The sequence below is a fragment of the Stegastes partitus genome, unplaced genomic scaffold, assembly GCF_000690725.1.
Source record: "Stegastes partitus isolate 25-593 unplaced genomic scaffold, Stegastes_partitus-1.0.2 Scaffold470, whole genome shotgun sequence".
In the NCBI taxonomy this organism is placed as follows: domain Eukaryota; kingdom Metazoa; phylum Chordata; class Actinopteri; family Pomacentridae; genus Stegastes; species Stegastes partitus.
The window spans coordinates 351,330-377,719 of record NW_007578201.1 but is presented as its reverse complement, the minus strand read 5'-3'; the positions used below and the strand labels follow the sequence as shown (position 1 = coordinate 377,719).

General features: G+C 41.2%; 1 protein-coding gene across 3 annotated transcripts in view; it reads right to left on the bottom strand.

Moving 5' to 3' along the window:
* The window catches only part of lrba (LPS-responsive vesicle trafficking, beach and anchor containing), a 190,040-nt gene that overhangs the window by 31,536 nt on the left and 132,114 nt on the right, over positions 1-26,390 (bottom strand). For all 3 annotated transcript variants that reach the window (XM_008286789.1, XM_008286792.1, XM_008286791.1), the window contains exons 40-46: positions 23,283-23,400; positions 23,012-23,114; positions 20,995-21,110; positions 20,771-20,883; positions 14,980-15,120; positions 13,069-13,188; positions 9,584-9,736 (exon numbers count right to left, since the gene is read on the bottom strand). In XM_008286789.1, coding sequence (XP_008285011.1) covers positions 9,584-9,736; positions 13,069-13,188; positions 14,980-15,120; positions 20,771-20,883; positions 20,995-21,110; positions 23,012-23,114; positions 23,283-23,400 — 864 coding nt within the window. The remainder of the gene's footprint in view (positions 1-9,583; positions 9,737-13,068; positions 13,189-14,979; positions 15,121-20,770; positions 20,884-20,994; positions 21,111-23,011; positions 23,115-23,282; positions 23,401-26,390) is intronic.

The following is a 26,390-nucleotide window of genomic DNA, read 5'->3' as shown; positions in this document are numbered from 1 at the left end:
AGTTTCTGTACCTCACTGTGGTTTGTGGTTAGCTTTATGGTCTGGATTGAGCTGGATTTCACTTCAGTCTTAACGAGGTGACAGTGAACGCTTTCCTCCTACCCTCACTGGTCCTAAAAAACCCTTTTAAGGACTTATGGAGAGCTGTCCGTAAGGATGTTAAAACGTCAGTTAACAAATCAATCCACTCATTTGCATCCCGACAGTGATGCAAGTCTACGTGCACGCGCGTGTCACCGACGGTGTGGGTGTGTAATTGAATGCACATGTTGTGTGCAGAGTGTTGTCAGCGGCAGACTGTTTTCTTTTGTATTGATTACGGATGAATGAAGCAAACACTTGTCAGGTCTGCATATACTAAGAGGACTGTTTAAGAATAAGCTGATCAAAACATCCTGACAACCACATTCAGCATGTGTGACAGTGAAACATTCATTTTCTCTTGTGAAAGGTTACAATGCTTAACCACAGTTTTGTTTAGTCATGCTGGATTTTTATTGTGTGTTTTATTAAATTAGATTGTGTAATCCCATCAAATCTGCATGTTTCCAAGTACACCAAACATTATCATCCTTAATGGAAGCCAGTCTATTCTTTTCTCAGTACAACTTTATCATCTCCTGTTTCAATTCTCTGTTCTTCCTCCAAGTTCAACAGCCCCCTTTAATTTTCCCTTCTACTTATTCTCTCACTTTTAGTGCTACTTCTTTCTTGTCTTATGGTTCTTTCCACCAGTCATCTGATCCTTTGGATCAGCTCCTCTGAAAATGACTTGGCCTGAGGTTGAAAAGCACTCTGATTAAAGGGCTTATTAGCTCGCTGTAAATGAGAAGCCGATTGTCATTCTGAAGCAGGCAGAGGAAGCCTGTAAATATCCAGCAGAGCGGGGCCCCCAACATGGTAGAAGACAGAAAAAAAAAGCTGCAGATGACGTAAGGAATGAGATCCGTAGAGCAGCCATGCAGCTAACAAACCATTTCCTTTATTCTCATATTCACACACACCAAGAAAACCCCAGATGGGTTGTGTGTGTTACTTCAGTCCCACCCCCCCTCTTCCTGCTCAACTAATTAGACAGGTCACAACTGTGAGAGTTCTGGCTATGGTTCAATGGAGGCACTCGCTGGCAAGTGGAACCTGAAACTCTGACCTTAATTCTCTGCCGCTCTCTCTTCCCATCTTTCTTAATATCTCTCACCCACTTGAAAAGCAAGAATATCATGTTATGGGCTGAGAAGAAGCAGAATGAGCAGTGATTGGGAAAGTATCTCCCCAAAACAAACATGTCATGGTGGATTTGGCCCAATTTACAGCACAGACAATGGAGTAAACACTACTGATTGAGAGGTAAATGGGTGAAGCAAACGGTGCTGACTCAAAGTCAGAAGGCAAAAATGCTGCGGTTGTTTATTTCTCTTCTAAGCTTTTAGTTAACACATGACAATAACACTATGATACAGCACAAAGGACAACGACAGTGTGCAAAAATACCAACCAAGGCTTGCTGCAGTGTTTAAAACACAGAAATCCTTCAAAGATCCTTTTTCATGCAATACATTTAAAAAATATTTAGAAGAAAACATTTTGACTGGAAAGAACCAATAGAAAAGCCACTAAAATGAGAAAACTGCAATTTCACAACTGTCTCCTATAATCTCAACAACTGCTAACAAGCACCTGCAGTGAGTCTAACAATCTGTCCACCTACACTCTGAAAAGGCTAACAAGCTAGCAAATACATCACCAGGGCCATAAGACAATAGGATCGAGTGGGCAAAAGCTAAGTCAACAGTCAGAGCTGATTAAACACAGGACCACTGGAGAAGGATTCAGCGCTGGATGAGGAAATATTTGGATAGCTGCTGAGAAGAGCACCGTTGTCTCAGATGATTATAGAGTTGGCTGGAGGACTGAAGGTGTGGAGGCCTCTCAACACAGAGTGGAGATGATTAGGATGAATGGTTCAGCTGATCAGTCTGAGTGTAGTTAGCCTTCAAGGAGAGGTTATGAGGGCGTTGGGTTATGTGGTTATGTGTGTGCATGCATCCATCTCTGCACATGTGCATGAGTGTGTATGCATGTGGAATGAAGAATAAGGAAAAGGTAATCACCATTTTTCAAAACGCAAATACATACTAAAGAAAAACCCGAATGCAATGCTTATAATGTCTGGGAGGAGAGGTGCAATAATTCAATGTTATGACTCAATACCTTAATGGGTGTACAAATTTCCATTGTTCAAGTTAATAGAAGAAATAACTAGGATGAGTCCCCGGCTGTACCAGCAGCTCTGTGGGGCTGTAGTTAGTTTAGTTTATTCAAATAGCATGTTTCTGCAAAACAGGAAAACAACTTGTAAGAGCAACTTCTAAAAATAAAAAATAGATATATATAAAACACTAAAATATTAAGACCATTAAGAACAACCTCACACCACTAAAACACATATATCTTGAGATTTTTCGTAAAAAGGTCAATGGAGGAGGAATTTGATTGAAAGGGGAAGGTTAGTCCAAAGCTCTGGAGTTGCTACTGCAAAGGTGTGATCTTTCTCACTCACTACAGTTAAAAGCAGTTGCTCTGAGGATCCAAGAGGCCTAAATGTAGAGTCAGGCCAAGTATTTAAAAAACAATTCCTGTGTTTGCTTCGATTCACACATTAGTTTAATATGCGGCAAAGAGCAAATACTATTGTTACTTTAAAGAAAGCCAAGATGTCCAACAGTAGAGAGGTAAAGAGAAACAAAACGCTGGACCGAAGGAGTGTGAAAACAGAGCAATGCTGCAAAAAAAGTATCTCAGTAGACTTTGGCAGAAGCAGTGCAGGAAAAGGGAGAAGGACAACATTAGTGAGTGAGTATGTCAGCAGCAGTAGATCATCCCATTTCTCAGGCTCTCATCGGCCTCCTCCATTACGTCATTGAAGAGGAGGACGATGGAGAGGAGGGGGAGACGAGCTGGGGGGGAGAGGGGGAGGCAAAGAAAAAGGGGGGACAGCTCGTAAAACACTGAGCACACAGTAAACATGCCTGCCCTTATGCATGACAATACCCCTACAGTGAGCGCCGCCTGACGTTAGCCAGATAACCCCCGTCTACCCCACGTGCTCGTTCCCATCCAACAACAAGGCTTTCAGTGGAGACACCGGGGGAATAGATTAGCGCTAGGCTAACATGGTAAACTGTGTTCTGTTACATGAGGCCACGGTGGGCTAGACGACGTTAAGATTTTCACTCACTCAGTCATTCACAAGTGCACGAGTGTTTCTTAGCGGTTAGTGACCGGTCCTTGCCGTGGTTTACCTCAGCTCACACTTGAGTTCCTATGGGGCTACTGTGAGAATAAGATGTGGAGGCTGGTGGGAACAGCATTATGTGCGTCCCAGCGGGTGTCTGATCAGAGACTGTGGTGCGGATGAGAGGTGAATGTAAACAGCCATGATCTTTGACTTTGTGTAGCTGGTGGTCTGAGCTGGGGAGCTATCGTGTCTGGATATGTGTCTTGTGGGAAAAAATGTGGGACAGGCTTTTTTTTTTTTTTTTTCAGATACATTTAGATAAATTAAGAGTCCCTGGATAATTAATAAATAAGTTTAATATATTGTACGTGAGTGTTTAAGCATTTGCCACAATACACAGTCTTTTAAATTATGCTTTCAAATACCAAAAATAACACGTACAACACCTTCTTACCTTGACTTGACCATAATCTAGTAGGATAATGGGCTGTTCTGGCATGACGACATAGTTTTTCTAAGTGTGAAGGGCTGTCAGCATATAAAGCTGACAAACCTCAGAGGAGGAATTTCAAAGAGGTTGATAGTGTGAGTGTATGAGGTCTGGGGGGTAAAGGTGATTTGGCTCATATTAATATGACATTTGTCCGTTAGCAGCCATGTAGCTGTACCTCTGCAGGCAGGATTAGTGTGACGTCACCACAATAACAGCTGTAAGGTCTAATTGTGAGGTTCTCTGAAACAGACTAGCATCACTGCTCACTGCAAAAATGGTCACTGCGATATATTACAATTTTAAATACAAGTAAATAAAAAAAAATGCTATTCCCACCATTTTCCGCTGAATTCTACATTTCTATTGAAAATGAAAGCACAAAACCACAAATAAAAGGAAAGACACCATTGATACACTTCATAGTAAAGGGTGGTGATAGTGAGTCATAGAGAAACTTCACAGCTTGTAATCAGCAGAACCAACTTCTACACTACTGACTATTTGTACCTTAGCTGGTCTACAGCTTCATACAAGACTACCAGACATCAACAAGGGTTTAGGACTCTCTGTGTCATCAACAGAGCGACATACCAGCTGCCACCTGACTACATTTTCTGCGGCATGTGAAGATAATTTGGATCACACTGACACAACATATTCACATGTTGGCTAACTCACTAAGTGCTTGTTGTGGCAGCTTCACTTGTCACCCCTGCTGGGAGAAGACTCTTCCCTGTGGCTCGTTGGTCAGTCATTGTAAATCCAGCAAATGCGTTTTCGCACGCAATGGCTGTGGTGGCGTCAGATGTTTTCAGTTTTGATGCTTTGCACTGACATGATGATTTTGTGTTTTCTGCATAAACAGAACTACGTTTCAGCACACTTCATTGGTTTGGAACTTCAGCTTTGGAACATAACAGAATTTTATGCGCTTGCATCCTGTAAATAACCACTCTGTCCTCAGAGGCTGCTGCTTAGCAAAACTCGCCCTTCTGAAGGTTAATTAGTAATCAAACTGGATTTCAGTTGCACTATTGGGATTTCTAATAAGGGCAACAGTGTTGGTTGGTTGTTCTTTATTCTCATTGGGGCCGACAAACATTTTCACACTATATAAAGTAATGTGTTCCACTGTTAATATCGTTACAGATTAAAAACTTATTGTGCAATAAAACGGTTGCAAATATTTCATATTAGCAGATCATTTTGGGGGATAAATGTTGAGGATGCAGCTACAGATGAAGAGGACTTGATAGCTGATGCCCCATTGCAGTTTGGGAAAATCTAATTTCTAGTACCTTCCACATTTTGCTGCGATTCCAGTTACATACTGTGCCTGCATCAAAGGCTTTCACAGGAATCAAAGGTGTATGGAAATTCAACAAAATGGCATAACCTTTCCTGCTTCTGCCTTCAAACATACAGATATCCGATAAGTTCTGCAATCCAAAGTGCCCTAAGGGTTTTCTGTATTCATAATTCGCTGTGGATCATTAAAGTTAGCTTTTGAAGAATTACACAAGTTGCTCTGACATCTAACATCCATGAAAAAAAAGAGATGCCTCCGGTATTTACAGTGAGAGCTGACCACATGTGGTGGTGACGTGTGGTCAACCCTCTCAGTATCGGCTTCTGACCCATCACTCAATTGGGTTAACTCATTCAACAAGAAGAAAGTGTCTCTGTCCTTCTGTGAGGGCAGTTTAGCTGATGTCTCTGTCACTGCTGTGAGTGAGCCAATGCTTTATAAGAGGGAAAAGGCCAAAAGTAATGTGCTGCCTGTCTCTCCCATGTGTGTGGTTTGTAGGTCTGTCAGCAGCACTACAAGAGCACAGATGACTGAAAGGAAGCAAACATGTGAACAAGAGAGCAGCAAATGAGCACTCTAGAGTTTGAATGGGTTGGATGGAGATTGCAACCCAGCTTTCATGGGAATAAAACCCATTTCGAGCAGTCTTTGTTGTAAGTAGTGATTGGACAAATCAGTGTGATACCTGTTGCCTTAGAGCAGATATTACTAAGCAACGAACTAAAGTTAGGAAACTACAGACATTTAGATGCGCATCATTATTTAGCTTTGATACAAATTTTGCTTTTTGAAAAATGTTGACAACCCGTGCTGTATTTTAGGGTGCAAACGATGGAATTTTTAGGGACTGTGCTTGGTCCTTCAATGTGTAAATCACAGCTTCTGAAAATCTTTTCACAGTGGTAGACGGCTCCTATAGCAGAATGTGGTTCAGGCTGCTCCATAGCAGTAGCTCCAATGAACCCTGGACACATGACAGCACAGGTAAACACTGATGTGCAGACAAATACACACACAAATTTACACAAGTATACACACACGATCACCTGCTATCGCGCTAATGGTTAGCAGACCTGAGAAGTGAGATGTGGTCATATATAGTGGAATGTCAGACGGGCTGACAGTGCCCAGAGAAATGTAGTTATCTGGTGGAGGAGGGATCAAGTTCTTAACCTCTCCTTTGACCTCCTGGTAAAAACAACAGCCAGCCCCTGATCTCTGTGGCATGCCGCCTCAAGACCCCAGTGTCTCTGCATGGATGTGTGTGCGGGTGTGTGATGGACCAGGAAAAAGGGAGTGTGCCTTTACAAGCGAGCGCTTAAGTGTACTGTAGCCACTTCAGTGTAGTAGAGGTGCATGCTTATCTTTAGGTGTGGAGGTGCTCTGTCTCCGGCAAGTCTGTCTAAAATTCAACAGTTCTACAGCACATCAAACGTGTGGTTTTAAAATGGAGTCTTCAGTGTTGTGTAATAAAGAAGTTGAACATCAAACTGAGTCGGCGCACACTTGCAGTTAATCTGTTGCCATGCAACACACTTCCTGCTAAACATTAGCGATGAACTATGACATTTCCAACAGCAGAGCAATATAAACCTGGCTACAGTTTGATGGAATGTTTATATCGTCTCCTACATTTTTTTTTATTACCAGCCATGCGACTCTCACTCACAACAACAAAAACAAGCTGCCGTTTTGCACAGCAGCACAATCCTTTACTGAGAGAGGCTTTTAATGGCCTTTCCAGATTGGGCCCTAATTAGCTGTTAATCATCTAAAGCTCATAACCAGAGTGGAGACAGCAGGCATGTGTGTGTTTGTAAGTGTGTGTGCATTTGCATGTGTTTGCGTGTTCTCTCCTGCTGTCTATCCTTGTGTTGCGAGGCCATTAGCTGCAGACAAGCTAAAGAGAGCCAAACAGCCCATTAACTCCTTCACTCTTCCTCTCTGCTCTCCAGCATGCTCATCTCTCTCCCAACAGTACCACAGTTGCCAGCTGACACCCTCTAATGCCAGCTATCTGTCATGACCAGAGACCTGTCCACCCACACATCCCTCCCTTTACCTCGTCCGTGGCCCGGGCTGTATATGATCTGTAGCACTATACGATTTAATCTCTTAAAATGGTGAAATTACCACAATGAACTGCAATCCAACGCTGACAATATAAAGTTAACTGATTAAAACCTCTATAAAGGATGTCATGCAATGTGTGACCACAAATTGTCAACCGAAACCAACAACTTCCCTTCGTCTTGGATTAGCAAGTTACACTGAAACTGTGATAATGAAGCTGATATTTGCAAGCCCCCTCTGATGAAACCCCCCATGCTTGTGAGCTTGTTATGTTTCTGTGCACCTACACCTGCCTGCTGGGCTCAGCTGCACATTGGATCAATATCTCAATTTGCACAATGTAGAGGAAGAAACTGCAGACCGAAATTTTATTAGCCCGAAAGCAGCAACTAGCAGGTACCTTGTGTGAGTGTAGACCGCTTGGATAAGTCTAAATTGCCTCTGCACTACTAAATTGGGCACAAAGGAAAGGAGCAGAGGAAATTGAGGGAGCAGAAATAGATGAGACTCGCGCACTTAAACCAGCAATGAAAAGCTGCTTTGTGCTTACAAGAGCACAAAGCACATTAATGCACATATTCTAACAAGGCAGGGTTTCAGCAGTGTTACTGTCTTGACAGATTTTTAGTGTATACAATAATATTATCCAAATTGTGTATGTTTTTAATGTCAGTATGTTTTAGCTCTGTATATTAAGCAAAAATTACTCAGCAGGGCAGTATTAACAAAGGAATTTATGCCCACTGCAAAATAAGACGGTATGGCTACAAAAGGGAAAGACATGAGAAACACATAAAAATAAATAAAAGTCAGAGTTGCAATTACAGCTGTGGCACTATTACTTTGTCTATATAACCAATTAGTAGGAAGAATGGCAAAGAATTGGGTTAAAATAAGAATTTAAAAAATAATCGAATTAAAGCAAAACATCAACAATTCTGAGAAATGAAGGTTATGCCTTTAAATTGCATCATTGTTTTGTCTGACCAACAGCCACTAATGTTTTTAATTAATGATGATATGAAACAAAAACATATTTCATAAATTTTATACTATGAATGCCAATTAAAGTAAATTCTGTGTACAACTGATGAACTAACTGTTTCTTCACTGCATGGTCAATGTCTCCATGTTTCTTTCAAAGAAGATAATGAAACATTTATCGAGTGCATTCCTTATTTATCACAAATAAAGACAAGGCTTCAGCTTCCTCTGACTGAAACGTTGTAAAACAGAACGCTGCCATCATCACCACAACAAGCTTCCCCCGATACATCCACCTTGGCCATGTTGACAGCCAAAAAGAGAGAAGTGTGTGATTAATGATAGCGGCCTCGTCATATCAGCAGGCTGGTTAACAGACCCCAACATAAGACTACACAGGTCACAGAGCACACCCAGCCTCATCAGCACCCATTACTGTTGTGGGCACACATCACACACACAAAGCTGCAACTGCTTTTACCCGAAACTGAAAGAGAATGTGGCCGGTGAAAGACTCCAAATTCCTTTGCATTATAACCCACAGTGCGGTTTTGTTTTTGTTGTTTTGTAGTTTTACTCTGTTTATCCACACAAATTGAATTATGAAGACGTTGTACTTACATACAGCTTGTTCTTTGGGTGTCAGTAATGGTAAAGTTTTCAAAGATGAAGGACTAAAAGTGCAAATGATAAGTAAATCCCCCAAGACACAACAAAAAGTAGTAACCCTATCTATGACCTTTTGACCTTCTCGAGCAGAGCAAGGTAATTTGACCCAATGAGTTACCTTAGTTTCCTAGCCGTGTGTGTGTGTGTGTCTGTGTGTGTTGGGTATGGCAGAGGAGAGAACATCTACAATGAAAATATGACAGCAAGTCTGACAACATCCGACATGAATATATACACAGAATACTTCTGCTTCGGGCTGAGCGGACAGGATCAGAAAGAAGATACTGCATAATTTCGCAGCTGCAATCACACACACCAGCATGTGCCAGATGTGTGTGAACGGAGCGGAGAGGGAGATGGTGAGGAGGATAGGGATCTTAGGTGAAGCAATGTTGAATCACTTTGCCAACAAAGCAATCTGAGAGTCAGAGCATGTCGGAGGAGTGGGAGGCTCAGGTAACAGGAAGAACTGTGAGACGGTCAGGAAATAACACTGTCTCTTTGAATTAGCATTTCCAGCTAAACTCGGGGAAAACTCTGACTTCAGTTGGTCTGGGTTATGTGATACACGGTGGAGAAATATGTGTGTATAATAATGAGTATGAGACTATGCATTTTTAAAAATGTATGCATCATGATTATACAAGAACAACAAATGGAATTCAGCAATTTATTCTTGCCTATTGACGGTATGGTGTTGGAGCCGACAAGGATTCGGTGTATTGTTGATGCACAGGAGCTTGAACCTCCTGTGCATCAACAAGCCGACAGCATTTTTGTGTATTTTATGGTTTCATACGCTTTTCATGTGTCTTACCAGTCGATTGATGCGCACAAACTCCTCTGGACTTTTGGCCCAAGGTGGAAGATCCACATCAGAGACTACAGAGCCGTCTTCCATTATGCCCAGGTTGTAACTGTTGGCGTTGACAAACATCTCGGGCAGATAGTAGAACTCAGGAATCAGCTCCTGAATGGGCACAGCACAGAGACGGACGTGAAACACACTGGTTAATTACAACGCTACAAATTAAGAGATTTTAAGATACATCAAGAGCACCCTCAACGATCAACTCAATGAAAAAACTGCAAATAAGATCCTGAAGGACGCCTCACACATGCTACTTTCAGAGTACAAACGACAACCCTCAGGTAGACAAACATAGGAGCAACTGTTTTAAACTGTCTTGTATTCCCACTTATATCACACAGCTCAACGAACAGCAGCTCAGACTGAACTCTTGCTGTGTCTACGAGGTTGATTTCTAGATCCCTGCTTTTATTGTACAGGTGCTCTATTTAGACAAAGTGCAATTCGGTTCTATCACAGTGCAAATTTATACATATGTTCTTACAAAAGTGTCCATGTATGTGCATGTCTTAGATAGTTAATGTTTTGTCCAAGGTTTTACATATATTCGGCTTGTTCTGTGCTTTGTGTATAATAATATAAGGTAATAATGCACAGTGAAAGAAGCTAAGATGATTCTGAGCGTATATAAGGCTCCTACAAGTCATGAATAGAGATTTGGAAAGATGTGAATGTTAGATCTGAACATGTCTATGAGTATTAAGGAGAGCTTAAGGAGAATAAAATAAGTAAAGAAAAAGGAAAAAGAAAAAAAGAGTCGTATCATGCCTGTAGAAATTTAAATATAAAGTTTCAGAAAAAAATTAGACATCATGTCTTCTTGTGTTCTAACAATCACACAGTGTTGTTTTCTGAATTGTACAATTATGCGTGGAAATTACATCTCTGACCGCTTGCCTGCTGCCTGCCACTAAATAAGTAAAAAACCTCTGTGGTTTTTCACAATTTTTATGTCTTTATATTCTTTGTTTGTATCTGAGCAGCAGAAAAAGAAAAGGTTTACTTCTGGGTTTTTTTTCCCCCGTGCCACAATAACAGAGAAGTCAGCCAAATTCTCTCCAAACTACGATGATTTTATTTGGCTTGTCACAAACAACACAATATATTTTCAAACTGCAGGGTAGGGAAGAGAAATGCACTTTTGACAGGAGATGTAACCCCATATATTTATGCATTTGTGATCTGTAACAAAGCAGAACTTGCCACAATAAGGGTAAACATTACGATTGAGTTTGAGCTAAAAGCATTGTAGATAAATCAACATTGCCCTCCAGGCTGTTCGTATGTCTCAGAAAATTGAAAAAAAAAAAATCAGGATACAGGATGACTCAGTTCTTGGCTGCTTAATGCAAATAAGAAAAGGAAAGTAGAGCGTGAAATGCATATTGTGTTGACATTAAACTTGATAACATATTGCTCTCCCACTGTATTGAGACGTGTTTTATAACACATTGGATTGCTTTACTCTTAGACTGCAATGGAGAATATCTGTGTGCAGACTTAGTACATAAATATAAGCAGAACAACTCTAACACTAAACTTCATGGTATAATTATTCAAACACTTCAGTTTCAGAGTATAAACTAGTTGATGGATTAGTTTGGAGATTTGAGATTTCTTTCCATAAACAAATTTTGTGACTTTACGTGCTCATCAGTCCTCTCATGAAAGATAAAAAGATACAAACATGTCGACACTCTGATATCAGAGATAAACAGACCATCACTAACACCAAGCTCACATGCCCCAACAGGCTGGCAGCATGCAAAGACTCAATGCTAAAACTTGAGAAAGCAGCTTCAGACATTTTATAGAACAGATTTAAGCCCGGACACATGTAACAGGATCTTTAAAAACACAAGCAAACACACTTAAACCCTAACATGGCTTTTATCAGATTAGCTGCACAACACATCCACCTTTCATCTACGAGGTGAAAACATCTAATCAAATGAGCAAGCAAACACACAGGTTTAAAACAACACAGCACTTCCTCACTTCTAAAATCTCTTCACTCCACAAAATCTGACCTAAAACTAAAGGTCAACCTCTTAACGAGGCCTCTTGCTCACCCGGGTTCACGGGCTGCAGCCTGCTGTAAATTTGTGCAGGAGGTAGCAGGACGCATACACATATATAGACACACACCGACAAAACCTTGAGGGCTTCACTCCCCAACACTCAAGCCGGCCTTGCATGGACTATTATGTGCAGTGGCCCTTGTGCTCCAGCCTGGTCAGAGGCCAGCCCCTCTGATCCCCAATCCTGTCCTGTCATGGGTCACTGGAAGGGGCTTTGGCCTCTGGGCTCTCCTGCTACACTTCCACTGTTGCTACCTCTAACCCCTCTTCTCTTCTGTGTCCCCCTCTGATGCCTTTGGGCTGAAGCTAGGGGTCAGGGGATTGGGGACGAGAGGTCATTCTAGCGTCACCCAGGCTAGAGACACATTGAATCTGGGTGTTGTAACCTATTATCACCCCTTCTTTACCAGTAGAGTATGAAAACACAGGGGCTTTTTGCCCTCTGGCAGGGACAGAGGGTCGCTATCAATGGCCCTAACGCTAAAGCTAAATGGTGTACTTAGCATACTAAATTGATACATCTCGTCCCTAATTCCCCTATTGCTTAGAACATGAATGTGTGCATCCAAGTGGACAAAGTCGACGGACTTTCATTCAAGATATGCTAAAAATTCTAACTGAACATGGAAACAAAGTGATGTGGTCCAGATTTCCTCTTTGTTTTGATCTGAAGTTGAGCTCTCACAGTTTGATCCACATTGACAGGTCTAGACTGAGAGAGCAAACGAGGGCTGTTGTTGGGCTTTCGCAATCAAGCATTGGCCAGCTACACAGTAACACAATCCATATGTTTTATCGGAGGGATGTGAGGGGGGTGGTAAATGCAATCAAGCGTCAAAACCCCCAACACCACTGCTGTTCCCCCATCCAGTGACCCAGTGCCAGGAGAGCAAGCAAAACCCAGCTTTGACAGAGAATGTCTGACTGTAGTTGTAAATGTTTTAGGAGAGCAGTTAAAGTGTGCACTGGGGGTTCGAAGGCCCTCAGTATGAGAATGACCTGTGCTGTTGCAGGGCAGATCCAACAGCTCAGCAGAGTTTGGGGGCCCAATGGGCAGGGATTCAAGTCCATGTTATAGCTGGCTGAATCTGAGACAGACGGCTGGGACAGATGAGGATTAGTCTCACGCTTTGATCAGAAGACCAGGAAGCTTTCATTGCATAGGGACAATGATTGGTAGTGACTGGACATTACTCTTTGGAAGCCTTTTCTTCTTTGTCTGTAAGAATGCTGGATGGGGATTTATTCTCCTGCACTGCACAGTCCTGTATCTCTCTAAACTTTCAACGTTTTTATTTTTTTTTAAGCATTTTTAAGATGCTTGTGTGCATGCATATGTGTAGACAGTACCTTTACATCAGATGTGTCTCTCTGGCAGTTCCTCCAGGCCCTGGACACTGAGGAGAAGGTGCGGTCAGCATGATCAAACTTCCCTCCTTGGAAGTTAAGGAAGAATGTGGTGAAAGGTTCCTGTAAATGAAAAAAGAGGCAATGAATCTGAACTGAGGAGCCGTCTGCTATAACAGCAACACCCAACTGCAATTGCTTGTTCTGCAATAAAATCGTTGAAGCCAAGAGGTCAACGCAGCCCTTTGTCAACAGATTTGACCCAGAATCTACTCATTTTGCACAAACAGGAACCCAGACATTAACAAGTGAAATAATAATCCCAGGGAGATACTAAAGTCAATACAAGTGTGCTACTGATGCATTTCTAATCATGTATAATCTTGTTAAGACAGATCAATAACTGTCTCTCTGACGCAATAGCCCCCAAATGACATGAACACAATATGCTGCACAGCTATAAACTAATACTGTAGATAGCTAATTAAGTTCAGCCTGAAATGACGTAAGCTTCATTTGTTTAAAAAAAAAAGGGCGAGAGGTTAATTTACATCGTATCTCATCATGCAGCTAAAACAACAAAATAGGATTACATGCACCATAAAATCTCAAACATAAGTAAAGAACACTCATTTACTACACACATACTTTTCATTTAGTGTCTGATGTTAAGTTTGATCTTTAAGTGACTGTTCCTAGTAAAGTGGCTTTGGAGTAAGCTAGCTAATGATGTGCAGGGATCAATGAGGTAACTCTACTGGGAGTCACTGAGACAGTGAGCTACTGGGACAATAACAGCAGAAAACTGCACGTTGGAGAAACTTAGTAACCTCCCTCTCCCATGAGTGCAGTATGGAAAGATTGATGACATCCATTCAACAAAGGTACCTGAAAGAGAACACTCGAGTGCAAAAATATACACTGCTTATGCTCTTCCAAGACAAATCAAAGCACATCCCAGAATCTGTTATTCCTAAAGAAAATGTTACGAATTTGCTTAAGGTAAAGGTTGGACATTTATTTTTACAGTTTGTTGTTTTTATACTGAGTGACAGCAACATAGAGTGTAATGATTTATATTTGGAACAACATCCATGTGATGAAATATTTAACATACAAGTTTTCCTAGTTTGATATATAAACGCATTTGCTTCTAGCAAAACAGGCCTGATTAAGAAGGGATTAATGACAAAAGGGAACTCCAAAGCAAGAAATAAACATTCATTTAAAATTAAGGATGCGCGATATATCGGCAACTACATCAGTATCGGCCGATATTAGTGCTTTTTTTGATATTTCGGTATTGGTCTGATTAACATATTTAGCCAATGTGAAAATCTGATGACATCTCTAACATTAGCGCCTTCGTCTCTACATTTGATATTGCTGCTATTTCACAGATGTTTTTACTTAAATGGTCCAGGACTTGAACGTTAAATATGTAAAAATATGTTTCAATATGTTTTACTTTTGTTATGTAACAAAGACTATGTGGTCTAATTTGGTATGGGCTTCTTTTGAATAGTTTCTCACAGTGCTTACTTGCACTCGTTTTCGGTGCGCATAAAAATTGAATATCGACGTCGGTAATATTGGTTATCGCGATATCAGAAATCTTAATATCGGATATCGGTATCGGCCAGAAATTTTAATATCGTGCATCACTATTTAAAATCCATTTAAAATATGCATTGTGCTGTAAATAACTATGCTTTTAAAAATGTTGTGAAAGTGTGGTGTTTGCAGAGCCAGTGTATGAGCTGCAGTATTCATCAGTTTTCATCAGAGGAAATCCTACCTAGACCATGCAACACATACATAGAATTATTTGGACATCTCATTACTTTCAGGATTTTTATAACACATTATAAAAGTAGCAACTATGTCTATGTCATTTCTATGCAATGCACTTACGATACGTAGCAGCCACATCAGGGTGAAGCTGGAGGTGGAGTAGTGGGTGCCATAGTGGAACTTTGGCACCTGATCATCCTCCCAAGATTCATATCGGTCAGAAAAGAATGCTGCCCTCTTGGGGTTCAGAGCACCGATGGGCTACAAAGAAATAAGAAAACACAAGAAAGAAAATCAAATATTAAAAAAAAAATAATAATAAAATAAAATAACTAAAAAATAACATTGACTTCCTTTAACTACTGCTTGGCATAAAAGCAGAAATAAAGACAAGAAATGACAAACACATGAGTTTGAGAACAAAGGGAAAGCTGGGAGGCAGCTCTGAATTTCACTGAGAGTGCATTCAGGGACCACTCTTTGCAGCAGAACAGTTGCGAGGCAAATGAAGCTAGTAACCATTGTGCAATCTCAAATGAATATTAGATGATGTTTCCCTTCAGACAGGGATCAATCCTTTCCCACAGAGTGCTTTTTAGAGGCTGTGAAACGGAGCCCCTGCAGCTGTAGTCTGTCAGAGAAAACTAATGTACTCCAATGAAAGAGTGCCTACTAGGAATATCAATAGGAAGGCTGCGGGTTCCTTTAATTTCTACTTTTATTAATCTGTAACTAATACACTGGTCACCAGCCCTATTTGTAGTCTAGAAAAATGGTTAAGTTGCATTAATTTTCCATCGCTCTCCAAAAACCAATAACCCTGTGCTGCTCGGCTATTATTTAAATACTCATTTATAGAAATCACTTTCAGGCTGGTTCAATTTTTATTAGTCTTCTGCTGGCTGTGCCTCATTCCCTCCAACCCCCCCCATCATCTCTCTCTCCCTCACACACACACACACTTACACACACACACACAGCCGATCAATGGTAATGGAATGATGGCCTTTTGAGGATGAGGGCCTAGTAGGGTGTGGATCAATTGGATCTCTTTCATATCATAGGGTGCCTGTCACAGCAAGACTCATCCAGGGCAAGTCTTTGATATTGATCTCTGCAATGGCTACTGTTTTGTGTGGGTGTAATGGAGCATGCTTGTGTATTTGTGCAGTGGGAGTGATTGTGCAATTGTGGCTGCCTTTTCTGTGTAATGTGTGCATGTTTTCTTTTTAGCTATTTTGTAAATTGTGTTCCTGAGTGTGTGCACATTTACACAGCGAATTGCGTTGTGCCACCGCACCGTGCAGCTCCATGCTGACAGTGATACACTGTGGGCTTCCTCAGGGCCACTGGGGTGGGTGAGTACACACGGTGAATTATACATCACACCCATTGGTCTGATTTATAGCCCTAATAACAGTCGGCTCATTAAAAAAAGAAAAGGGAGAGGAGGCATATAAAATAAAAAAAGACTGAAAGTGCCACAGTGACAGAGAGAGGGGGAGAATTGTGTGTGAGTGCATGTGGGGGCTGTTGGTTTGCTCGAGCCCGACATTGTTTACTGCTGTAAATTACTGTGGGGCTGGAGCTCTCAGCTTACAGTAGCTACAACAGAGCGGCAGTGACGGCGTCGTACATCAGAGCAGAATGGCCAGCAGTGTGCTGATGAAACGCCTGCTGCCACCCTGCCACAGATTGGCTTAATATGTCGTGGCAAAGAATAGCGCGCTGATGAGCGCCCAGACAAATAAACCAATCTCGTAGTTTTAATTAGACTAAAGAGTAAGCTACAGAATGAAATTGCGCCAGTGCTTTGGGGAAGTAAACATTAGAAAATTAACGCTGGATTAGTCTTAATCTATTTTTTCATCAAAGATGGAGATGGTTTAAAGATGCTCTAATTAGAAATTTGCAAGAAAAAGCTACAATTAACTAAAACTAAAGAACAAGTAACAGGATGTACAGCGGGGCTCAGTAGCTTCTTTAACAATTTGATGCTACTGATCAGTTTTTAAACTATTATTAAACACCTAGAACCTGGCTGTCTGTAGGGAGTTACATACAGATTTCAATTCTTATACATTTTACTACAACCTGATATCTCCAACAGGATCTGAGAGTGTGTCGCAAAAACATTCAATTAATAATCATGATTATATCTAATGCTGCGTGTGCGCTGACCAACTTAAAATGTCCTCCAGAGTTCATTTAATTTAGGTTCCCATGCAATGTATCTTCAGCCTGAGAACACAAATATTTTAAAAAAAATAAACCCAAAAAACACTTTTAAAGAACTCTATCTTTCTTAGAACTATTATAAGAACATTACCAGTGCTACTTTGCTTTTAGAACAATTATGGGTGGCTGGTGATGAAGCATAATGGTTTACCGACGATTTGAGCATCACCGAGGCTTTGAGTCATAAATCACAAGAGTCTTTTCAAAAGAGTGTTTATGTATAATGTCCTATTTAAACAGTGAAAATGGTGCGCGGGGCCTGGGGGATAAACATATGGGGCACGTATGGTGAGATCAATACACCATTAGCCGATCTGGTTGGGGAGTAGCAGGTTATAGCACAAAGATACAGACAACGCTCAATAAGTCCTCACTATTTCTGTTGCCACCTAAATGTAGATCACACAATGAATTAACAATTCGTTTGTTGGGCTTCATTAAAAACTCTACAGCAGCAGCAGTAAGGATGTTTTTACCTTTTAAGGTCATGCCTTTGCTGTTAGAGGATCTAAGCTCTGGAATGACCGACCTAGAAGCTCCAACTTATCAATATTTGTTTAAATCACGTCTTAAAACTCATTTTTATCAGTTATCCTATTAAAATATGTTTAGCTCGTCCTTTTTTAAATCACTTTGTACATTCATGTTATTCCTGTAGCCCCAATTTTATGTTTGTTTTGTATGTAAAACTGGTTTTGAAAGGTGCTACACAAAGAAACTTCCATATTATATTATGTGGAACTGTATGTGAGCCAAATATGTTCCTACAGCTATCTATATGAAGGACAAGTGCATTTTAGTGGGGGCATGTGACAGTGTGCAGAACTGGGGTGTGCAAAGGTGTGGAAGAATAAAAAAACAGAGCAAAGGAGCAAAGGGGTGGAGGAATAAAAAAAACAGAGCAGAGTTACAACACTTGCAGTCACTTCTACTGAGTGCTTATCGTGACTACAACGTTATCTCGGGGGTCGGCGTTTGATGTCAGGTTGAGGTTAGAGTTTATGATAAGAAAGTCCCTGGGGTCAGAATGGCTCTGGTAGCGGGGAACATAAATTCTGTGTGGCCTCTGTTGTGCTGGGAATGATGACAGTGTGTGACACACACACACACACACACGTTCATGGCAATTTGGCTTCTCAATGTCACTGGAGGCTTCGCAGATGACCTGTTTCTACAAGAGACAACCACCAACGTGACATAAGAGGGGGATAAGAGAGATGTGGAGGGTGAGAAAGAAAGACAGGGTGACAGGCAAACAGAGAGATGCAGAATACTGAAACAATAAAGAGGAAACAAAAGAAAGAAAAGCTAAGCTAAGGTACTGAATGATGCAGACACATGTGTGGCACAGAACTAACTGAAGGTCACAAAGCATTAAGTTGCAGAGAAAAGAAACACGGCGCAAAAATGATTGTGGGTGCAGAATTGCGCGGTGGGGGTTGATCTGGGGGGCTGCACAGCGCTGCTTGCCCTTTTCCAGACACTGCAGTCTGACACGGTCCAGTAGTCATACACTGATATCACACGCGTGTCAACGACATGAATAAAACAGATGTAATAAAGATCGGCCCCGCTCCCTCCCCTCCGTCTCTCTCTGCTGCTATTCTGCTCTTCAAGAAGAAAAGGGGTGAAGGGACGGCAAATGATGTTGTTCTTCTCTCACACTCTCTCCTCCTCTTTCTTCTGCTCTCTGATTGTCTTTCTGTTTCTCCTCCTTTTCCCCAACTCCCCTTCATTCACTTAGTCCCCGGGGCTGCGAGGCTTGACTGAGCACAGAGGCTGAGCTGTCCAAACTCCATGGCAGTGCAAAGGAGAAGAGCAGGAAGCAGAAATGAGCTAAGAATCCAAAGGAGGGCGGCGTGTGTTTGTGTGTTTGCGTGAGTCTGTGTGTGTGTGTGTGTTAGTGGGGCAAGTACAACTGTCACATTTCAGCCTACTGGGCAACATCAAGCTGGATAAACAGAGAAATTATGCAGCCTCATACAGTGGAGCAAACTACACTGGGAGGGATAAAAACAGCAGACAGAGACACAGAGGAGCAGATTGAAAGTGAAAGTGGGACTGGAGAGAACCTAAGGGACAAGGTGTTGACTGCTGGGGTGTTTGAATCTGTATGACACGGCAGTGTGAAAGAATGAAAGTGTGAGAGGATGGTTCGCTTGCATTTCACAAACATGTTGCTTGTGCAGGGCAATAGTGTTTCACTGGGATATATTTCTGTGTTAATGCAGTTTAATGGACTTTAGTCAATGTTTGCCTCAGGGATTAGTAATAACAGATTTACTCGCCATAAAAGTGTGGCGTGAAATGAATGAATTTCAACAGAATTGCTGCTATCACTGGATTTTCTTGCAAAGGCAAACTACACTTGCACTGTGCTTTCGCAGAGAGTTTAATGACATGCAAATACCTGCTGCTAACAAACTGTCTTGACATGTTTTACCAGGAATTACTCAAAAATGAATAAACAACTGTTACTGTATCACGTTATGCTACAACAAGGCATAAAGACTGTATTCAAAGTGACAAGAGCCTGGAATAAAAACACAAAACAATGCAGGATATGGTGTTAAGCAGCCAGCTATGAGCAGATTATTCTGTAACATGACCAGCGCAACTCTGTCTCAAAGTATTATGAAGAGTTCTATGAGTATTTGGTGTCTAACATATGTTGAAACTCGCGGATGTATTACTCAAACTGGACTTCTTGGCTCGCATATCATCATCTCACCCACATCAATTCAGTCTCTCTCGCCTTGTTTTCTTTTTTTTGTTTGTTTTTTTTTTAAACTGCAGTGATATTTTTGGATAAACTCTAATATTTTCCATTTTGTCTCACTAGATGAGTACCTCCACCTCTGCACCTGAACAAATGCCTTCGAGTGTAACTCTAAAATGCATTTCCTCCAACATATCTCCTGTCCATTACCACATGCTTTTTTGTTTCCATGGCTGATTTATTCAGTCATTTTGGTTCTAGCAGCCTGACAGTCATTCAATCTTCTCACCCTAAAACTAATCCTCTGTCCTCCCTCCGCTGGACTGTTCAATCCAACAAGCCGAGCTGGCAAGTTAAGGAATATGTTTTTTTTTCTTTTTTAGCTTTTTCTGTGTGTATGTGTGAGTGTAAAAGAGAGGGAGTTAATGTGAGTTAATAATTACATGTCTACTTACAGTATGGGGGAGAATCTTTTAAGAAATTACAGCAGGCTGAGCCTGTATATTTATGTGTCAGGGTGCATCTCAGGGCAGGTTTCATTGTTTTAAGCCCAGTCACTTGACGCCTGGAGCTACCAGGGAGTACTACTCCACTTCCTGGGGTGTTGCGAAAGGTCAACCTTGATGCAATTATCAACTTATTCGAAAAAAGTAATACTACTTTAAACTTTGCAATAACTTATGTCTTAGACATAAACAACCAAAGTGATGGGCCATTGAATGGGAAGAAATGCAGCACACCTGTGAAAAGATAGCAATCAGCCACCGGTGATTAAAGAGCTTGTTCACTAAACTATGATCAATGGCAATTACACAGAAACTAAATGGACTTTTGTAAATGCACACAGACATACAATGTTTCCTGTCTCTTAACTGTCCCTCCCTCCGTCTCTTCGTCCATCCGTCCATTAATGTAAAAGAGTAGGAGGAGAAAAGCTGTGTCTTTGTATCTTACCTTGGACAGATCTCTGAAGTTGCTGGGCAGAGTGAGGTCAAGTTCCTCCGAGTCGTAGTTGGTGATGACCCAGGGGAACACTGGGTACTGGTTCAGATCATTAAAGGTGCGACCTAGAGAAAAGACAAAAAGCAAAGACCACCAACGTGACAAATCATTGCAAAATAAAAATGCAGACAATGATTGTGTCTGTGCAACACTTCATAATATCATGTCATCCTCACCAGAGATGGTGTTGAGAAACATCAAATACTCGAAGTTTGATATCTCCCGGTGTTGCCAGCGCTCGGTCATGTTGGATGCCTTGAATAGCTGCTTGGGTGTAGCCAGAGAAATACGTCTACAAAGAGAAGAGAGAAAAACGGACATTAAAATATTTGTAGCCATTCAAGTGTTTCCTGCCCTATGGATGATGTACAAATAGAGTAAAGCAGTACAAAGACAATCAAAGACAGTCACCACATCACAGGAGCAGCAGACTACAAAAAAGCCCTGCGCTTTATTAGAATTTTGCAATGCAAATGTCATTTAAAAAAAAAAAATCTACTGAACTTACAGTCTTGCTAATTAAGAAGACAAATCTGCAATAAATTGGGTTGAATACACATATTTGTGTGTGCATGTACACTCACACACACACACACCTAAACGCGCACGCACACACACACACACACACACACACACAGCCCCAGATCATGATGTATGCCATAGGACAAAAACAAATGACCCCCAATCCAATTAAAACAAAGGAAAATGATGGAATTAATCAATGTCAGGGTGTGAGATTATAGTCATTAGGCCTCTCAAAAAAGGTGAAAAATACTTTCAAAACACGAGTATACCACAAGACATCAGCAAGCAATAACGTGTATTAACAAACTTGGTGTATAAGGGAACCTTTAAAAAAAAAGTTATTTAAAACATATAAATAAACAGATATTTAAAGAGGGACAAAGACAGAAGGTACACAATACTGGCAAACACATTTTACAAGTACAGGGATTATGTCAAACTATAATGACTGTATTGATGGATATGACCTCTGGTTGTGGCTTCATTGCTGTGTAACTCTGGACATGAAATAAATTTGTGCTGTGCTGGCTGTACGAGCTGGTGTGTGCGTGTGCACTGAGCCGCCCTGTACAGCTGTCCTCAGGTCAAAGAGGCAAGGTGGCCAGCAAACTAGCTTGATTAATGAGTCCAGAACTAACACATACATTCTTTCACCCTAACTCTGTGTGCGTTATACATAAACGCTCGTATGACCGCACTGGCTCATTGCTGGATGCACTTTTCCTGCTCACACTGATTGCACAGTCCCCACTGTTATGCTGCCATGTGTTTAAATTTGTGTGTTGCCTAATACTGACAAAACATTTCCCAAAAACCTCCAGTCTTCAAGTTGTAAACACATTAACTACCACAAATGTTCACAAATCCCACCTGACAGCAACTTCCATTGCTCAGATTAATGGTGACCAAAAACACACACACACACACACACCTACACACACACATATACACAATTTGATGAATGAAACTGAAACAAATCTTTAGATGCTGTGATTTGTGTTTTAAAGGATCTGGCTTCAGTTTGTACTCTTGTATGCGTTTTTCCTTTAACTGAATATAAACCATCATCAAACCATTTTCAAAAATTCAAAATGTTGCCAAAATGATAAATAAAACACAAACCTCAAGGCAGAAAGATACTTTAACCAATAAAAAAATGCATATCCTGAATTGAACATATAATGAACTAAAAATCACTGCAACACTTGCGAGGCACAACTTTCATTTCCCTTTATTTCCACAGGATCTCCCACTGACAACACATATGCCAGCAGCTGGCTTCAGCACTGCCTGGACACAGAGCAGACATGATGTGAGGGAGGCTGGGGGAGGAGGTATGCCCTGCAGGCTTACAAGCAACTATTTGCTTCACACTGATGGAAATAAATAAATGAACGTGACTATGTTCCTGTGAACCCAATTATGTTTGGGAGGTGAGGAGAGAGCAGGAGGGACGGACAGACCAGTGACCGACCCCACGTGTACATGTGAGAGCAGGAAACAGGCAATAAAAACCAGGTTTAAGACGTATAAGCAACAACAACATGGACGTTTTAGAAGCTCTTTCCTCGTTCTTTTGTGGATGTGGAACTCTGTGTGCTGTACAAGAATGTACAGTGTTACGTGCTGAATTTTTGAGCCACAAAAGAGCGATGCTTCATGTCTTACCTGGTGTGTGGAAGGCCAAAATTCGTGCCCACGCCAACACGAGGAAGACTGTGAACCACCTTCTTCACTGTAGCTGCATCGGGGAAGTTGAACATGACTGCCGCTGCAGAGAGGATATCAAGGATTATCTCAAAGAATAACAATCGCCATAATGTCACTCAAGCCTTGATAAGCGTGACTCCAGATTTATTTAAAAATAGTACCCCAAAAATGAGTGCGCATATCCAAGGTGAAATGGTTACATATAAGCAATTAAGAATGCTTGACTTACTCCTGTTGGCCATGAAGACTTCCAGAGCAGTATTCTGCAGCAGGTAGCGTCTGGAAAAGACAGCTCGGATCTCTGTGAACAGCCATTTTCCATGAAGACCTTCTGTATAGGCTAAAATCTGGAAGACAGAATAGGAAAAGCAAAATCAAAGACAAGGTGGGGGTGGATTTAAATGGAATATGAAATTTAAAAAAAAAAGGAGTAAAGAATGGAAATTTTAAAAAGAAAGAAACCAGAAAAGGACAGGAGTGATTAGAGGGAAAAGAAGGAAGGGGAAAAGAGCAGACAGAAGGCCAGGTTAGTTCATTTTTCACACAGTGATGGCACGACGGCCTGAACAGCACGATTAATGTCTTATATTGATCAGCCTCAATGAAAAAGAGATTCCTTTAGCAAGAGAATGGGAGCTATTCAGCTGGAAGGAGTGAGGGAAATGCTCAGTTCACTAAAAGATAATCTGTTTTGATGTTAATAGTTTGATGTGACTGATACTGTTAAGAGGCTATTTTATGCTAAACATCTGATTAAACGTGTTTTCTGTATTTCCATGTAGGTAGCTGACACAAAAGGTCAGACAATATTATGTTACCTAGCTCCACATTTTTAAAAAAACGCTTCGATGAACTGAGCTTAATCTGTCCCCGTGGAGATTGCGGCGGCTGTCAGAGTGACTTGTTCTGATGGCTGTCACAGGGCCTGACAGACCCAGATGCTTAGCCCTGCCCCGGTGATTCGTGCTCCTACTAATCCAGCATTTAGGTTCGCTACTAACCTACTTAGCACTGCTTTGTTAACTAGGCTTTTGTTTCACACTCTGCTTTTAGTTTCAAAGGCGTCTGCTGACAGGGAGCGTGCAGGGATGTGGTGGAAAGGTAAAGGGGACACTTTAGGTTGTCACACTGGTGCGTTATTAATCAAAAATATTCAAATGGGAGCTAGCGCGCTAGGCCTAGTGTTAAGTTAAAGGAGCTCATTAAAGGCAGAGGACAGCAGAGGAGACCAGCTGAGGCCTTTAGCTGAGGACAGCCTCTCCCTCACCGTCTCTCAGAGGAATAAGACCTGCCTGCATCACAGACTCACTTCAAAGTCTCTGGAGTTCAATTAAATGTGGATTAGTGGCTTGGAGAAGCTAGCCGGAGCTACATCCGCCATCCTCCAACAGAAGCTCGAGATGGCAACGGCAACCACAGTCAGCCTGTAGTCAACCTCATTGCCAAAAACATGTTTTGTTTTGTTTTTTTTTTATCGTCAAGGAAAAAGTTCTTGTTTGAGGTTGATAAAATCCTAATATAAAAATGTCACTGAATTATTGACATTTTGTTTTTTATTAAAATGATTTGACATTATGAAAATATACTTTTTGCTTTCCTGCCAAGAAGCAGATGAAAAGATACCACACACTGTCATGGATGTTTGATAAACATTATGCTATCATAAGCAGATAACCATCTTAAGTTGTTATAAAGGCTAGAAAAACTGGGGAATAACTTGCCGAGCTGTGCCAAAAAGTTATTAAATCTGTTGTTTCTACACTTTGAGTTTTGTATGAGTTATTGTATTATAAGATACAGCCTTTCTCTTTGGTCAGCTTTAGAGATGTTGGTATGCAGATTTTAATTGTTCCGAGCATGTAACCCACACATAAGGACAAATTTACACAGGTTCAACAAAGCAAATGAGGAACGACGTTATTCAGAAATGGAGAGGAGGTTGGGTTGGAGGCACAGAGAAGCTTTTTTGTTTTTTCATTTGTATAAATATAGGTTATTGAATCCAAGATTAGCAGGCAGGTAAGCTAAAATAAGAACAGAAATGCATTTAGCATATAGAAAATCTTTAAAACATTTAAGAGAACATACATACTGTACCGTCATAATGTTTTGAGTTTTAATCATGAGATTCTGCACAGGCACACAGACATTTATGTTTATAATTCTACTACAAACTTTGTTAGTCGCTAATCTAGAAAAACTGCACTTCCATCTACTTATGAACAAGACAAAAGAAAAGTAAGAAGCTGCTACTATTCCCGCGAGATGTTTGCATTTAGACGACAAACATGCTAAGACACTCGAGTAGTTCTCCACACTCACAGATGATCGGGCTGCCATGTTAGTACAATGGATTTTAATACTGTTTTCATTTGTAAACTGTATCGCTCCTACTATCTGATCAAAAAATGGAATTCCTGTCTTCAGGTGTATAATGAGTGAATGCTTGGAGTGTAACCTTTCACCCCCAAAAGAGTGTGGTTGACTCATTTCATCCCCAGGAGCACACTCAGATCTCACAATGGATGTCAAGAAGATGCCCGGCGCTGAACTGATGAAGCTGCCGTCTCTGATTCCACAGATAGATGTGACAGAAGTGGAGGCAGCCAGATATCATATTTTTCCCTGGACCGATGAATCTCCTGGAACGCTGTAAATAGCACTCTATGTTCCCAAGATCATTGTCCCTATCGGCAGCGCCCTTTCCCTTGCAGATGAAAAAGCTGAGTGTGTGACAACGAGCGTGACAAACTATCCGTGCTGTAATGCTCTAGCTGTTCTGACCACGTCTGGACAAATTACAGTGGTGTGGAGGTTATTGTCCACGCTGGAGTTATGGCTGCACCAGCTTCAGCGGTGATATATAGTAATGGTGGAGCTGGATAAGTCAGTTTCAAAGAGACGGGAATGCTACAGGAGAAAACTACATTTTTTTCCAGAGGAGGAAGAAATTGAAATCTCAGCTGTATGCCACTCTTTCATCACATTCATATTAGACTACCTAAACAAACTAAATTATGGTTTAAATATGATAGAATTAGAAAGGACGTTGGGGGGCTAAAAATAGGACAAAATATTCCATAAAGAGAAATGAATCAGGAGCTTCAGCATCATTGACTGGCTGGGTATGAAGAACAGTTGTATTGATGATGCCTTTCAAGTGGAACAATATCCATGGACTCAGGTCTGTTGCGTTCCGAGATCAATTTCGAAGCGTCACGCGAGAGGACGCAGCCAAACAGAAAACAAAGGAGCTCGCCTTGATTGCAATTCTTTCTCTCGGTCTCTCTCCCTCTCCATCTCTCCCTCCTCCTCCTTCAACCTGTTTGTGCAGCGG